General features: G+C 38.3%; 1 protein-coding gene across 2 annotated transcripts in view; it reads right to left on the minus strand.

Moving 5' to 3' along the window:
• ADGRD1 (adhesion G protein-coupled receptor D1) overlaps positions 1 to 15993 on the minus strand; it is a 129652-nt gene that overhangs the window by 22427 nt on the left and 91232 nt on the right. For both annotated transcript variants that reach the window (XM_071762964.1, XM_071762963.1), the window contains 3 exons: positions 12390 to 12456; positions 11355 to 11421; positions 5010 to 5101 (listed from right to left, as the gene is read on the minus strand). In XM_071762964.1, coding sequence (XP_071619065.1) covers positions 5010 to 5101; positions 11355 to 11421; positions 12390 to 12456 — 226 coding nt within the window. The remainder of the gene's footprint in view (positions 1 to 5009; positions 5102 to 11354; positions 11422 to 12389; positions 12457 to 15993) is intronic.

A 15993-nucleotide genomic window follows, 5' to 3' on the forward strand; every position in this document is an offset into this window, starting at 1 on the left:
ATCTAGGAGCCAGGTAAAATACAATCAAATGACTACCTGTGATAGGCTTAATCAGGGAAGAGAGAGTGAAATGTGCACCTTGCTAAAACACTGTCAAATTAGGTAACTCTTCTCTCTTTAACAAGAGAAATAACTTCCCAAGTAAACACAGCAATGAAACTTTGAAGTGGCAGAGCAGCAAGAAAAAAGCTACTTAAGTCTTAATAAGAGTTAATGAATGCACTGAGTAGAATTAAGACTTTACATGCAGAAGAGAAAACTAAGGAAAAGAGTTCAAATGGTCCATAACTCAGAAATATAATCATGCGCTTTTTCAAGCACATGAAAAATTCCATTAAACTAATCTACTTTAATTGCATTAGCCTTAGAGAGACTACTCATATGCATAAACTCAAACTTATGATTATTTCCCTAAAAAAGGGCCCACTCAAGGATGGCTAACACAAACAAATGTTGTATGTATGAAGTTCAATGTTTCAAGCTGTCTGATTAAGTATTCTTTAAACTGAAACATTGAAATTGGCTTTTTGGTGAAAAGCCTGCTCCATGGGTGCAAAATATTCTCAGAAAGCAGCATCTGAATTGTTACACAAAATGATTTTGCTTTGAGTCAGTAGCTAATCATCTAATAGAAAGTTCAAATATAATCAATCACAAGTCAGTGAAACAGCTCACATTCTATACGTGTCCAACATGCTTCAGAAAACAATACAAAAAGCAGGTTCTTAAGTAAATTCAAGTAGTAAATAGGAGCTGATCATAATTCATTGCTCAACTCTTACCAGTAAACTACTCTTGCAGAACTGAAGTGTCAGACACTAAAAAGAAATTGTTTCACATATTAAAATTTCTACAACAACCAAATACTTACTGTTCAACTGCCACTGGAGTCTGTTATACAGTAATTATTGTCTCTGTTCACATATAGATTATTAATTATATTAATTTTTCCTGATTTTGGGGGGTATATTGCAGCTTATGTACATATAATCTTACCCCTTTATGTTGCTTCTTCAGTTCATCTATCTTATTTGGGGTATGCTATTATTATTTATTTTAAATGAACAAACAAAAAGACACGTGCACACCAGTGTCTCTGAAACCAGAATAAAACGTTCAGTAAGATGCTGAGATCTCCACTGCCAAAAGCAACCTCTGAACCTGAAGAGGGCAATCAGCCCATAATTGCAATGCACTTCATTCTGGGCAAAATGTGAATGGGGAAGATGAATAATCAATTACTTTTTGATGAAGATGGAATTTTTTTCATGGCTTCCTATCCTATTTTGGCCTTTACACATAAAGTTTGATGGATGCTGCCTTCAGAGCTGAGCACTGGCTCATTCTGCTTCATATTCTATACTTGAATCTGAGTCAGCATTTGAGAGGACCTCTTGCCGTATGGAAAATCAGGAACAATTACTCTAAATAATTACATCAGTTTATTGCTGTCTGTTGCCAAGAGAAACAAGGCCTGTTGTTAATGTTCACTTGTGTTGCCAAGTAATTTAATCTTTAGGGAAACTAAAATATGCTCTAGTACCAGCACTTCTCTAACAATAAATATCCTTTCTTACTGACATCACCATGGCTCATAACTGCTTCTTTGTGCTGACAGTTTCCTAAGGTAGTCTCTGAGCAGCTGATGGCCTCAGAGGGGGGAGTTATCACACCTGGCTTGAGACCCACACAGAGTTGGTGTCTGACTATGAGCTGGGCAGAACCACTGAAGTGAAATGAGAATTTTTAAGGAGAGATGAACCCTTTACAGATGGGATAACTGCATGGCAGAAGCTCCCATTTAGCCATTTATCAGGAACCCAGGTGGAGGTAGTGCCCACTTTACTGAGCTCCATTATTAGGGCAGATGAATCCTGGGCAGGTGCTCTCCCAGCAGAAATGGAAGTCACTCCTTGTCAACACAATTAAACTTTTCCTTTGGCAGCAAAGCCTGGTAAGAGGAGAATCTGATCATAAGCTTGGTCTGTAAAACCTGTAGGCTGGGATTTTCAGACCACAAGGAATCTTCATGTTTGAACTCCACTCCAGCTGTGAGGTTGAGGCCTCTTACTCAGGTGCTTAAAGGCAGGTGTAAACACTGGCCCAACCTATCAAGTAAAAGGGTTTGCATTTACAATTGCACAAATCAAGGTGCCTGCACTGGCACCTCCCTCACTTCTCTGCCACAGACTCTTTCCTTGCTCTCCAGCCAGCCTTGCTGTTCTTTTCAGTTCATTATCACTTATAAACTTCTAAACCTTGCTGCTTAAGTGCTGTCACCCAAATAGTTGCAGACAGCAACTTACTGTTTCTCATTGTGCTTTCCACTTAAATTTCTTTCCATCAGAGACAGCACTGAAATCCCTCTTTTTTTTACCTTCAAGCTGAGCAGTCTTCCCCTCCATGGCTCCTTGCACTGCAGTTCTCATTTTCCATCTTTGGTTTACTGAAGCCATGAATACAGCCCTAAAAAGCCTACTTCTGCCTTATGTACCTCACTGAAGTAAACAGCTCCAACATGGTGACAAAATGCTTTTTGTTCCACCAAAATCACCTTGTAACCTTTTAGTGCACCCTTTTAGTCCAGATCTGATCAGGGCTTGATAAATTCTTTCTAACATGTGGCAGTGTCTCCCATAGCTAATATCAAATGCACTGCACTTGTCAGATTTAGTTAAGGCTCATACTACACAAAGCATTTTGCAAGTCTTCTGTGATTCCTCCCTAAGCCAACTGAACTTGATTTGGAAACTACCTTGTAGTCCTTGCTGACAGCAACCTGACAGAAACTACAGAGCTTCCTGTGGTTTTCTGATTCCTGTGCTGTCACTGACTCCTTTTGCTGTTATCCACTCTCACCCGTTAACAGCCTCTAATCAACATCTAAGATCCTTTAGTGGTTGGAGGAAAGGTTTTTTCACTATGAAAAACATCTCCCTGCAGCCCTCAGAACTGAAACCCCTATAGGGAATACTGATGACAAGACAATGAAATCCACTGTTGCTAAGGCCTAACATCTCTCTTTTCAACAGACCTCTTATTTTTTCCATTACATCCTCTGTACCTGAAACTCTAACTGATCATATGCCTCACCATTTTGTTTAACCAGGGTATAAATACTCTCTAATATCCGATTTGGATAACAACTTAAGTCCTTCTCATTTAAAATTTCTTCTGAGGACCTATTTCTCTAATGATATCTTCAGAAGAGGAGCTATTCTATGTAATCTGTTTACTTTCAATTATAGGTTTTTTAAAATTAATTTAGTTCTATGAGGAAAGCTCTTCTATAAAAGCATATTGCTGCTTAACCAATAATTTAATGATTGAATGCTTCCAGATGTATCTTCCCAATGATTATAAATTTTTTCCACCACCATCACTTTTGTAAGGTCAAATCCTAAAACTGCAGTTTAAAAATTACTTGGCAAGAGGAACATCTCGTATCCAAGATATCTGGAGAAGTCATAGTTTCAGTACAGAAGTTCACTACTCCAAATTTGCAGCTGATAATATTTGAACTAAGACCATATAACTCCTGATTTAATGGATTAAAACTTACTCCTTGACCAACCATTCATAAATTGTTTTATGAACATGTTTTAAGAATTTTTTATGAGTTTACATACACACACAGCGTTGTATTTTTAAAATTTATATATATACCATCATGGAGGGCACAGTGCATATTGAATCAATCTTTGTAACACAAGTAAGGAAATATCTAAGTACATAGAACAATTCGTGTAGATCCTATTGATGGAAGTTCTTTGTCTTAATAATTCTAATAGGCTACATAAATTGCCATTGACAATATACAGTTATTTGCTTCCTAAGGTTTTATACTTTCTATTTCTGAAGGTCACAGGAACTCAGTCAAACCCGAAACAATAATTTAAATTCCAGTCTTTTCATTTCACTACAATGTGATTATCTTATAGATTTTTGTACAGACTTACCTACTAGTTTTCTTTTCCTGTTGAATAAGTATGCAATTATAATCTAACTTCAGCTAGGTAACTGTCATCAATATTTAAAACTTAATGGCTTTTTAAAAATTACATAAGTAATCCAAGCATAAAAATTATTCTTTACAGCACCATTTCAGGTCATTGGAGCCAAAGCCTTATCATACAGTAGACTGTGATGCAGAAACATTAAACAAAAGCCACCATGATACTTTTCTTCTACCTGAGTTACATATTCTCTGTTATATAGTGTCCTTTTTATTATTGGACTAAAGCATCCTTAGGAGGATACAAAATGTAATATTCAGCATCTTACTTTAAACTAAGTATATTAAACTGTCTTCTCAGCTACCCATATGTACTCTGACAGGTTTTAGAAATCAGAATTTTTCCTTATGCATTCAGATAAAGCAATGCCTCTACCTTACACTTCCTCTCTAACCTTGCTAGGTGCAGTATTTTAAAGCTGATACAGACTCAGAGAGGCCACCTTCCTAAGAAGCTCAAAGCACCTTCATGTAAAGAAGCAGTTGAAGTTAAGCACATTTAAATCCAGAATAAGTCTGTATGCTTTGCAGTATCAAGAGAATTTTGAAAGAATCATATGCCTAAATATTATGTTAAACTGGGGATAGAAACACAGTTTATCCTATGAAGGAGCAGAATAGTTGCAATAACCCAGTAAAGATTAGTCATGGTCTGTGAGATTTATATTTGAGTAGAGCAGGAAGAGGAAAATCTCCATTAATAAAAGGGAAACTAATGAATCAGCAAACGCAGGAGACTGTAAAAAATCTTTAGGAAGAAAAACACTTTAGGTCATTCTGAACCACAAGTTGCATCCTGTGCAGCATCCATAAAATGCAGGTTACTGGCTGCATTTAAGAGAATGATATGCTACCTTTAACATTACTGGGTTTTTTACAAAAGAAGAACAGTATCAGTACTCTGGGAGAAGCCCATGATCCATGTCTCTATGATGTGCGTGTGCTAGTGTGATTATTAACTTCTTATAATATAATTTGAATGAGAAAAACTTACTTGAAGGCATTGGCATCTCTGTGGACCTTATAGTTGTCTGCACTGATTCTTGAGATAACTCTTGTGACAGCAATGAGAATACCAATATTGACCTGAAGAAAAAAAGAAGAACAAGACTTGGTCAGGAAAGTGAGCAGTGACCATGTCAGAGGTGCAGACTGCCCTAGGAGCATGTTGTACAAATAAAATAGAAAATAGAACTTCATGTGATGTATTTATTTGACAAAATACATTTTCAATTTTGGACTGGTAAAACTTGACCTTTGCCAGTGCTTTTTTCCTCTCCTCATAGTGGGAATTTCTTGCTTGTGCTTTCCTTCCTTCAGGAATAGTCCATGCATGTTTGGGACAAATCTGGATGGATACATTGCTTCACAGCTAAAGAAGTGCTCAGGATTCCTGCAAATACATACCCTAATACTTTACTACCAGATGAAAATTAGACAAATCTTCAGTGAACAGGGGCACATGTCTGCACAATCTTTGGTTTTGCTCTTACATATGCAGACATTTCAGAATGCAGCTTTCTAACTGGACTTCACAGTGTACGATTCCTATCTGCTTGCAGTTTAAGTACAAGATTATTTTAAAACAGCAGTGAGGAAAATATGTTAAGTTTGAACTCTGCTCTTTGAAAGCCCTGCTCCTTTCCATGTCAGGCCCAGCAGAAACATTGATAAAATGAAATGAAAAGGAGGGAAACTTGAAAAGACTAACATGAAAAATACCTAACAAAAGAGAGCTGGCTCTGGAGTCACATGTGAAGAAAGAAGGAAATCTTTATCACTTAAAGGAAATGTGGCAAAGACTGTCTTGCTGTGAGTTTGAAGAAGAAAAAAAAAAAAAAAAAAAAAAAAAGAGAGAAGAGCAAATGGAAAGGTGAAAGAAAAGATTATTTTCCTCCTTCCTGATGTTACACATCAACTACAAAGCTGGTATTTAGTATCAGATACAGAACAAGGGTACAACAAAACTACCCAAAAATACAGAACAAAAAGAAAGAGAAGGCTGCAAAACAGTGTTGGTCAGTTGGTCAGTTAAAAATCAGTAATCATATTCTAACAAACTATTCTAACTCTGAGGATGAAAGGGTAGTTTCTGCTTTCTTCATAGCATTTTAAAAAATACACATACACATACTTAAAAATGTTAAGTATAAGATAGTATGAGATACTCCCCCCAAAAATCCAGTAATTAAAAAATGCAAGGAAAAAAACCTAAAGCTATAAGTGAAATAAAAAACAAAACAGTAAAACCAAAATTAAATCTCATTCTTCAGATTCTGAATTTCCTACATCTTACCAAAGTCAGTAAAAGTTATGAATGATAAGCACCAACAAAAGAATACAAAACAGCAGAGACAAGATAGTCTCAAAGGAAACAAATTAGATGGTTTTAAAAAAGGCCTTGAGCTTATCCTCTTGTGCAGTCAGTGTGACTGTACCCTTTCCAGGGTGCATTAGTAACATGAAGGAAACACTGATCTCACTGATGATAAAAACCAAGGTACACATAATAGCAGTTATAAACCATTACTCTCAAGTGCCAAAATGCTATATATACACTTTCTTAATGACTTGAAAATTTTTGTTTAGGTATTTTGAAAAATCAGAGTAATCTCATACAGCCTAACTAAACAGATCAGCTACAATTGTCTTCCTTTGGTAATTTTTCAGTAAGTAAAGCATGGAACACTCCTTATATAATCTACATCAGAATGTTCAAAGTAGAAGACTAAAAATTTAGATAACTCTATTGCATATAGTTACTATTTTTTCCTTTTCTGAAAACCCAGATTACCTGACAGTTGCAGTTATTATGCCTTAAAATTACAGAGGAACTTAGAATAGTTTTCCCTTAATGTACTGGCCAGTACTTCCAATAAAATAGAGCTAATAACATTAGTGCTTGTTTCTTAACTGATGGTTCTCCTCTCAAGGCAGCTTGTCCAGCCCCAGGCACTCACAAGTCTGCAAAGTCAGTGGGAGCTGCCAGTTCCCATTACTGCAGGTGTGAGCCAAAACCCACCAGAGCCCCTGGAAAGATCCCAAAGACATCAGGGAGCTCTGGCTCACTCTAGAGATAACTTCATCTGACTAAAAATTGTCAGAGCAAGAAGAGAGTTAAATGAGTAAAAATCACCCCTTTTAATATCTTTTCTCAAAAAACTGACAGACCAGATTCAGTGAGACAAATTCTTTCCCTCAGTTTGTTTAGGGTTTTTTTTTGCTGGTTTTTTTCTTCAGGGCTTTCACCCAGGTTTGTTCCAAGTCTCACGAGATTTTTGTTTCTACTTCAGCACAGTGCAGGAATCCCATGTGTAAAACCCTCTGATGTGGTGTGTTGCCTCCTGGCCAAGAAGAGGCTTGGCAGCACAGAATGACTAAAAATAATACTAAAAAAAAGGATAAAACAGATTGCCTTAATTAAATCCATTGACCAGCTTCCCTCCAAAACCACAAGCTATTTTAGGCTCCAGTTTCGAGCAATGGTACAGGGAGCTATAACTGACTCTTCCAAGCTGAGTTTTAGCATCCTTTCTCATGCTGTGAGTTCACTTGATCATCATTAATTTGCCATGATTAGGAGCACACCAATGCTGCAGGTTGTTGCAGCTGCAGCCCATTCCTAAGTTGCATCAGAAATCTGTTCCCCTAGTCAAAAAAATAGTTGCCTGCTTTCATGTTGGTTAAGTAAGAAATTTAATTTTAAAATAATGAAGGAATTTAATTTTAAAATAGTGAAAGTGCTCATAACTGAGTGCTAATAAGAAAAAAAGAGAAGCTTGGAAGCTGTGGTCTGTTCATGTGTGCCCTAGTCTACCCCAGCACTTATGTATTTGATTTCTATGATTCTGAGAAATCCTATTGGTTTGGGGCCTTTAAGCACTACAGGTCCAGTTCTGTCACGTTTTTCCATGATGGATGATGTCTACTATAGGACAGAAATTTCCACTTTTCAATCACTGGGCCTATCTGCAGAGTCAGATACTACTCGACATATGAAGATGATCCTAATTCTGCACTGTTACATAAAGATATGAATGAATATCATGACCTAAGAGGACTAAATAATGTTTGATCAGCAGGTATAATATGGAGAGAATATTTTTAATACAGATAATATTCATAAGCAGGTACCAGCTGGATGTAGTGAAGGAAATCTGAGCAATCTCCAAGTTCCATGGAGTCCCAGCTGAAGACACTGGTTACAAAGCTGATGTCCCCACAGCACAGAACTCCTAGCAATATGCTAATGAAAATCATTTAGCTGCAGAATAATGCTGTTTATCAAAAAGACTTGTAAAAAAAACCACACGGAAAATAACTACTCATAGGGAAAACAATAGAAAGGACTTACTGCTACAGCCCAGCCTCTCCCCTGTGTTGGATCATTCACTGTCTGCAGCCCTCCCACTGCTCTGTGTACACAGATGCTTTCTGCAGAATTTCCTTAATTCTGCCATACCTATGGAAACACACCAAGGCAGCAGATGGCTGATAACAAACAAAGCCTTCTTCCAGAAGTTTTAAGGTTTTGTTTCAGAAATCCAGGTGCTTTGTCAAGTGTTGTGTTTTGACTTTTTTTCTTAAAAGACACATCCCAGGCTCACTTTGACTGAGATGAGTTTTGTTTTCAAATTAATTGCAAAAATGTTACAAAGCTGCCTTAGGAGGATGCTATAGAGGCTTGAGTGTTGTGATTTGGAGGGTGGAGAAGAGTGTTCTTTAAACCTTAGGATACAGGTGGAAGCCAAAAGAGCTACCCATAGAAGGAAATACTTCTTCCATCATATTTCTTGACTCAAACCCAAGGAGTATTCCCATACTGTGGGTATGGGAATCCATATAAGGCTGGGAGGTTCTGTGAATTACTCCCTAGAAGAATATCTGTGAGTATTTTTCCCTGTCATACTCACAGATATCATTCTCTTTTCAGGCTCTATATTGCCTGTGAGGCTGTGGCAGGAAAAAAGCAGTCTGCATCTGCCTACTATCTAGGGAGTGGGAGTTGAAAAGAACAGTCCCCCTGTTTTCTTCATAGCATAATCCTTTTTTCTTGGCAGAGAGAAACTGTGGATGGAAGTAGTCAAATACTGCTTTTTGAGATGTATTTTCAGAGCTAAACTCTAGTTCATGCAAATAGTGACTAATTTGTAATTTAAAGAGGACAGGCACACGTGCACACACAAAACAACATTTAGCCTTGTTATTTCCCTATAGGCACTAACATATTTTTTCAGCTAGCATACTCAGTGCCCAGAGAGAATAATTTGTCAGCTAGCTTGCTGCTATTTTGGGCAGAGTCAGGTTTAGACAATTTGACAAATTGCTCTACGTGGATCTACCTTGTGAGCTCATTTTTTTTCTTTCTCAAAATATTCGTCTCCTCACAAGAATATAACTTGAGCTCCACAAATATTTTACATCAGAAGTGGGAGCCAGACAGTCAAGCCTGGACTTTGGTTGGCAAGCAGCTACGCATGCAAATTGCTGAAGGTTGTGCTCACTCAGGTGAATAAATACTTCACTGTCTGCTGTGGTTTGATTAACACCATCTTTGGACTGGAGCTGGGAAAGATCTGATTTTAATGGTTGGATCTTAATTCCTCCTGTGCTGCTGAACAGCCAAAAAGCAAGTGCGAATGTGAGACGACGACCTTTGCATATTAGATTATTTTAATTGCCCATTAATCATAAATATCTACACGTATTTGAATACAAGCTCATGTAGAGAAAGTCCAAGGAACAGGTCAACAATAAATTAAGTTTGTTGAAACAAAGTCCAAAGCTGTTTAGCAAGCTCTAAACTAGTGGTCAACATTTCTTGTTTTCATGGATATGGTTTCACTTGGGTAAAAGAAATTCTGCCCTACTTGCACAGACTTTCCAGTGTTGTCATTAATAGTCTGATTAAAATGCTAACATGAGGCAATTTCTGCCACATCAATATAGCAGCTATTTTCATAATTTTCTACATGTTTATGTAGCCTAATTATTCAGAGGCTCTATCTTGGGTGGAAGACACAGGACTAGGCTGGGCCAGGGTGCCTGTAAGAGGGGCTGATTTCACTGTCTGCCAGGCAAATGTTAGGATGTTCACTCAGCTGCAGTGTAAAATTGCCTGTGATGGAAAAGTTCAGCCAAGGAGTCACCTTCAGCTTGCCAAATAGTTAGAGAGAGATGTAGTGGTACATAACAGCTCTATATGTACAGCTCTCCTTTCCTTCCCTCATGGGCAGGGTTTGTGAGGTTTTTTCTCTGTGATGAAATCTTGGGAAGTTTCCTTGTGCTTTCCATGGAAACCCCAGCTTTTTTAGGGAAGGTACAGACAGTGCCTCCTTTTGATGCTCCTCTATGCAGGTAGTCTGGATCTTATTTGCCTGACCCTCCTTAAACACCAGAGGCAGACTCTGGTCTAGATTTAGGCTCATGACTTTAACATCAAAGGCTTCATCAAAGACAATCTGATTTCACTAATCACTCAGTCTATTCAGTGTTCATCCTGTCACTCTGACCTTGTAACCTGCAGCAAAAATCATAGATAACCTGATCAATTAAAGCATTGGAAACAGTGCTGAAGAGGAGTAATCTCCCACTTAACCCCTGCAAACAAATCTGGCTCCTTAAGTGAGCACAGTGATTAAGCTACAACTCACAGGAATTTAGTGTCTGGACATAATTAAATTGCTACAGAACATTCATGTATCAGCATCAGAGCCATAAACCTGCACCCTGCCCTGGAAAGATGATGTTTATTACAGCTGGCAGAGGTACCTGTGGCCACCCCAGCACACTCATCTTACCAGCCCTGCCTGGATCAGCCAAATTGCAATACCCAACCTGATGGAATCCCAAAATCCTCTCCCAGAGGCAGAGCACAAATTCCTTATGGCTATAAGAAGGCAGATGCAGCTTGTTACCTTCCCCAGAACTCCCCCAGCAGCTCATGCTGTTGCTTTAACCCACTCCTGCTCACTGCTTGCAAACTCTACCCAAACTCTGCTCACAGGCACTCAGCTTTAGTGGGAAAAGTGAGCTCTCTTCAAGCAAATGCTTCAAATACCAGTGGGTTGAAATCAGCCTTTAAGATTTTAATGGTGTAAATCAAACACAAACCACAGTTTGTTCTTTTGGGGCATCTTTCTAAGAATTATCAAAACTCCCAAGGTTACTGAATTCTGTGCCGTTATTAATGGTTCCAGCAGAGCTGTCTCTGGAGAGGGCTCTCTCAGTATTTTGGGCTGTTCAATAATTTCCACGGGCACATCAGACTTTCAGCTTGCTCTGCTGTGGCTGACATAGATGTGCAACAAAATCCAGCAGCAGTTGTGAGTTTACCTACCAGAATTACAAACAACGCTGGTGCCACAAAAGCCCAGATTGCTCCATTCTCTAGTGAGAGCCAGCAGCTGCAGAGGAAAATCAGAATTATTTTAGATTAAACACATGGTCATTTAATTAGTAATGTTCTTGATTAAAAGAAGGTACTAAAGGAGAGTGTAAAAAGACTGCTGAAATTTGAAAGCAAAAGGCATGATAGAGCATTAATAAGAAGCTCTGTTTCCCTTTGTGCTCAGGGCATCTAAGGCAGGATCTCATTTTGATTTGTATCTTGCAGAGTCAATGACAGCTACCTGTCCCTGCATGCCTTCAAATAGCACTAGGGGTGGAAAGATGGGAGGAAAGAAAAGGTTTTATTTATTGTTGTTCCTGTATCACAGGCACTCATTTCAGTGCTGTGAGTCCTGCCATCATAGCAGGAGACAAATTGAAGCCCTCCCTGCCTTCCTTGGCTGGGGACGAGGAAGAGGCTGGGAAACAGACTATCAGCTTCACAGGTCTTTCCTGCTGCAGTGATGATACAAGCTGGTCCACTGTACCCACAAAATAACTCTTGCTTGAAATCCTTTTCTTACATTATAGTAGGACTGGATCCTACAGTGTTTTCTCAGATAATTTTTTTTCCAAAATAGAAAGGAAAGTAGTTTTCAAAATTTTTAACAATAAACATTCTAGATCTTCATTTTTCTTCAAAAGATTAGATGTCTTTAACCAAAGATTATCCTTATCTTGCTAAAAATGGTTCTTCCTGCACTTTACTCTGTGCAAGGGATAAGCAGGGAGCTCCCTGCAGGAGTTCTTCTGCTTCTGCAGCAAAAGCAAAAACCTGGCAAAACATCTCAGGAGTTTTTTGTGCATCATCTCAGCAGAAAAAAGCAAACCTGAGGCTTCTAGGTGTAAGAACAGATCTATAACAACTACAGATCCTCAGCAGGATCTTGCAGAACCAGGGCTCTGCTAACAGATATATGATTGTTTCTCCCCATCAGATTTTTCATCCTTATTGCACCTGGAGTGAAGACATTTTGATACTCACTTGCCACTTTCTCCGTAGCTCTCTAGAGATGATGTTGTAGAAATTACACAAATCACCAGTGGGCAGCCTGCAAAAAGGCAAAATTTATGGCAATATTAGTAACAAAAGGAAGTCTTCCAGTAAACCCTGCCAGTTCAGCTAAATTTCACACGGGCAACAGAACGGCTCAGGGTAATTTTAGAATTAAGTCTAACTCAACATCCTATTGCAGCTGTGTAATACAACATGTTTTAATCAATTAATGTCACACAAACAAAATTACTTTTCAATAAAGCACTAGTTTAACAATTAAACTGAATTAGTGCTAATTTCACTGAGAACCCAAGCCCTTTTCCAGCCGTAATTCCTGTCTCTGGTTATTCAAGCAGGATATCCTGCAGAGCAATAGCAGGCTGAGTTTAATCCCCTTCCCCCGGCTGCACCTCTTGCAAAAATCCAAAAGAATCCAGAAAACAAAAGTTGAGTTTTTCACAGGGGTGCATGAGTAGCAGGGGGGAGAACAGAAATGGCACCATTCAGGTATCTAGAGCATCTCACACATCAGCAAGAGATAATTATGGAATGACAAAAGCAAATTCAGATCCCCACTCAGATGCCCAAACAAGACACATTTGAACATAAATATATAATAGCTCTACAAGATTTCTGTGTTTAAAGTAGACTTTGTTTCCAGATGGGTTATGACAGTCCCAATGTGACACATCCTGGGAGGTGGAGGAATGCTTTGCAGGAGTTAGGCAAAGCCAGACAATTATGGTCCTGCTGTTTTGGGGACCTGCATGTCCCCAACCCCAGCACTGAGATACCCTGTTGTGCCACTGCAGCTCACCTTTCCAGGCTAGGAGCAGGAGAAGAAGCAAGGTTTTTTCTTGCAAGGGTTCTGAATATGGTAAAACTTCATCCCACTAATATCAAATGATTGCCTATTAATTCCTGTATGACTTAATCAAATGTGAGGGTTTGGATTTTTATCATCTTACAGGATTTAATAACTAGGTCCCAGACAGAGTATTATACATGATAGCTTAAAGTTTCAATTTTCTTTTACATTCTTCAGGCTTTCTGCAGGAGCCTTTACAAAATCCTCTGACAAGCAATTTCTGCTTAATCTTACCAATAAAATTGTACCCATAAAATTCCATAAAATTTTCCTGTAATGAAAGAACTGTAAGTTTTGGAATAAGTATTTTCATTCTGTAATAGTTGTGACTAGAAGCACCTTGTATTTATAAATATGAAAGATGTTAAGAAGCAGCCATCTACAGGCATTGTTTGGGTGTTAGACTTTGAAATCCAGACTTCAGAATGAACTTGAATCCTTCTCTCCCATTCTTGTCCAAACCAACAGTAAGTCCTCAGAAGTAACATTTTTGTTAGACCTAAGCAAAGGCAAGATTTTAGTTTACTCTCACATCTATCTGTTTAAGAAAGGACACATTCCTAGACACATTTGAACAAAATCAAGAATAATTATACTCAGAGTATAACAGAGAAGGCATTGGTGACTGGCACTGTTTGTCTTCTGATGCATTCTCCCAGAATGGACTTTGTCACAGAAGTAAAAACACCTGTGTGCAACTAACTCCCCTTCATACTGCTCATCTGCCTTCTTTTTCCAAGTCAAATGCTGGATATTTGAAGGATTTATCATGGCTCTTTATGAACTTTAAATGGCAGTGAAGAAGCAAATTAAATAGAGAATTCCTTTGGAAGCTAATAAAACTTAGGCAGATGAAACCTAGAGCAGTCATCTGCATAAAAAGAGCTGTTCAGTCAGAGAATAAAATGGTCTGCAGCCTATAGTGCAATGTTTGCCTTTTCTTTGCATTAACAAGATATTAAATGGTAGATGGCAATGCAGGCAGAATCAAGGTTTTGTTACACTGAAACTGGAGCATTTTTCCTTTAAGAAGCAAACATTCAGTAAATTCCATAAAGGATGAAAAAACATATTTAGCCTAAGGGGATTGTAAGATTTGATCTAGACTGAAGAATTCATATGGATTATATATTACACACATGAAATTAATTGTGCTGTTTTTTTAGCAATGACACGAGAGCTGTGAAGCCCAGTCTACACCCAGAACAGGTAAGGTTGTTGTGTTTTCACTGGTTATCAGCTATGAAAGAATTATGGTTATGTTTTTTTACTGCATTTGAATGTTTTCTCAGTTAGAAGAGGTTACAAATATGCTCACCAACCCCACACCAAATTGCCAAATTTATGATGCAATAGCCCATGATTTCCAGAGTGCAGCATCAGATGAAAATGTTCTTGCACACCTTTCTGGCAGCTGAGCTATGGCACTGGTGTCATCTGTGTCTCTGCAGTCCTACAGCAATACAGCATCTTATTCCAATGGTGTAAATCATTCCACACAGAGCCCAGTGCTGCTGCAGCTCCAGTTCTCTGGGTCCCCAAGCCAGATAATTTAAAGCTGCCTCCCAAACTCAGCACCAACACAGAGCCAGCAGAGCATGCAGAAACTCTTAGTAGCTGGCACAGGAAGCCTAATAACAACAGGAACTCTGTGGCAGACAATTCAAAGCAATTTTAGCATATTAATTATAAAAGGCTAACTGTGTCATTTACCGAGGAAGATGAAGCATTAGACATAAATGAAAATGTATTTTCTTCCAATACTCAAAAAATCTACTTTGTGAGATAGGGAGTATATTCCCCCATTTGTTTTGTAGCAGTTAATTTGCTGTGATTTCTTTCTCTCCTGCTGTGTTCCATAGTTATCTATGCAGAAGCCTGGGACTCCGTGAAGCAAAAGCAAATAAAGAAATTTAGGTCTTTTGACAGCTCAGAACAAAATCTTTATTCTAAGGTAGTCTCTAAAGAACTGAAACTGACATAGGAAAAGGTCAGGGCCAAAACGCCACAGCAAAATCTCCAATACCACAAACTCTGACATCAGCACCCAACAAAAGGGTGGGCAGGGAAAGTTTTGCCACAATAATCTGTGTATGTTGTGCTGAATCACCGAGGCAACAAAATATTTTATTTTTTTTTCTAATCAGTCTCAAGGTAGTCTAAAGGTAGAATATTACCATCTTCCTCAAATAGCTTTTCTTCTGAATTCCGGGGAACTGTAGACTTTGAGGTAATTTTAGCACCCCTGGGACTAAAGATAATCACAGGAACTTCAATCAACTCTGCACATTTGGTATTCTGTCTCTCTGATTACTGAATTAATTTAATAGGAGTAATATCTCTCAGAAATCTCAACAGATCTTAGGTGGTCAGTGATAATCAGTAGGGAGTTCATTGATCATCCCCTCCTCATTGCCTCATGTTTCAATTTGTTGTTACTATAGACTTTGTAAACTTCTCCACATGTACCTTGTCCAGTTTTGCTGCTTAAATAAGAATGATGGGTCCAGGTTTTTGCAATCAGGACCGGGGGTTGTCTTTATTCCAGGAACGATGACTTTGCAAGTCAAATGCATTTGCACTTCAATTAAAACAAAGACATAAAAAATCTGTTCCCACTGACATGAGATGAGAGATCCTTTTCTTCAATGTCTTTCAACCATCTTTGGTCAGCATAATAATTAGCTAAACCAAAGTACTACAAAAATGGCTATTTTTATTAGG

Source organism: Heliangelus exortis, chromosome 19 (assembly GCF_036169615.1).
Source record: "Heliangelus exortis chromosome 19, bHelExo1.hap1, whole genome shotgun sequence".
In the NCBI taxonomy this organism is placed as follows: Eukaryota; Metazoa; Chordata; class Aves; order Apodiformes; family Trochilidae; genus Heliangelus; species Heliangelus exortis.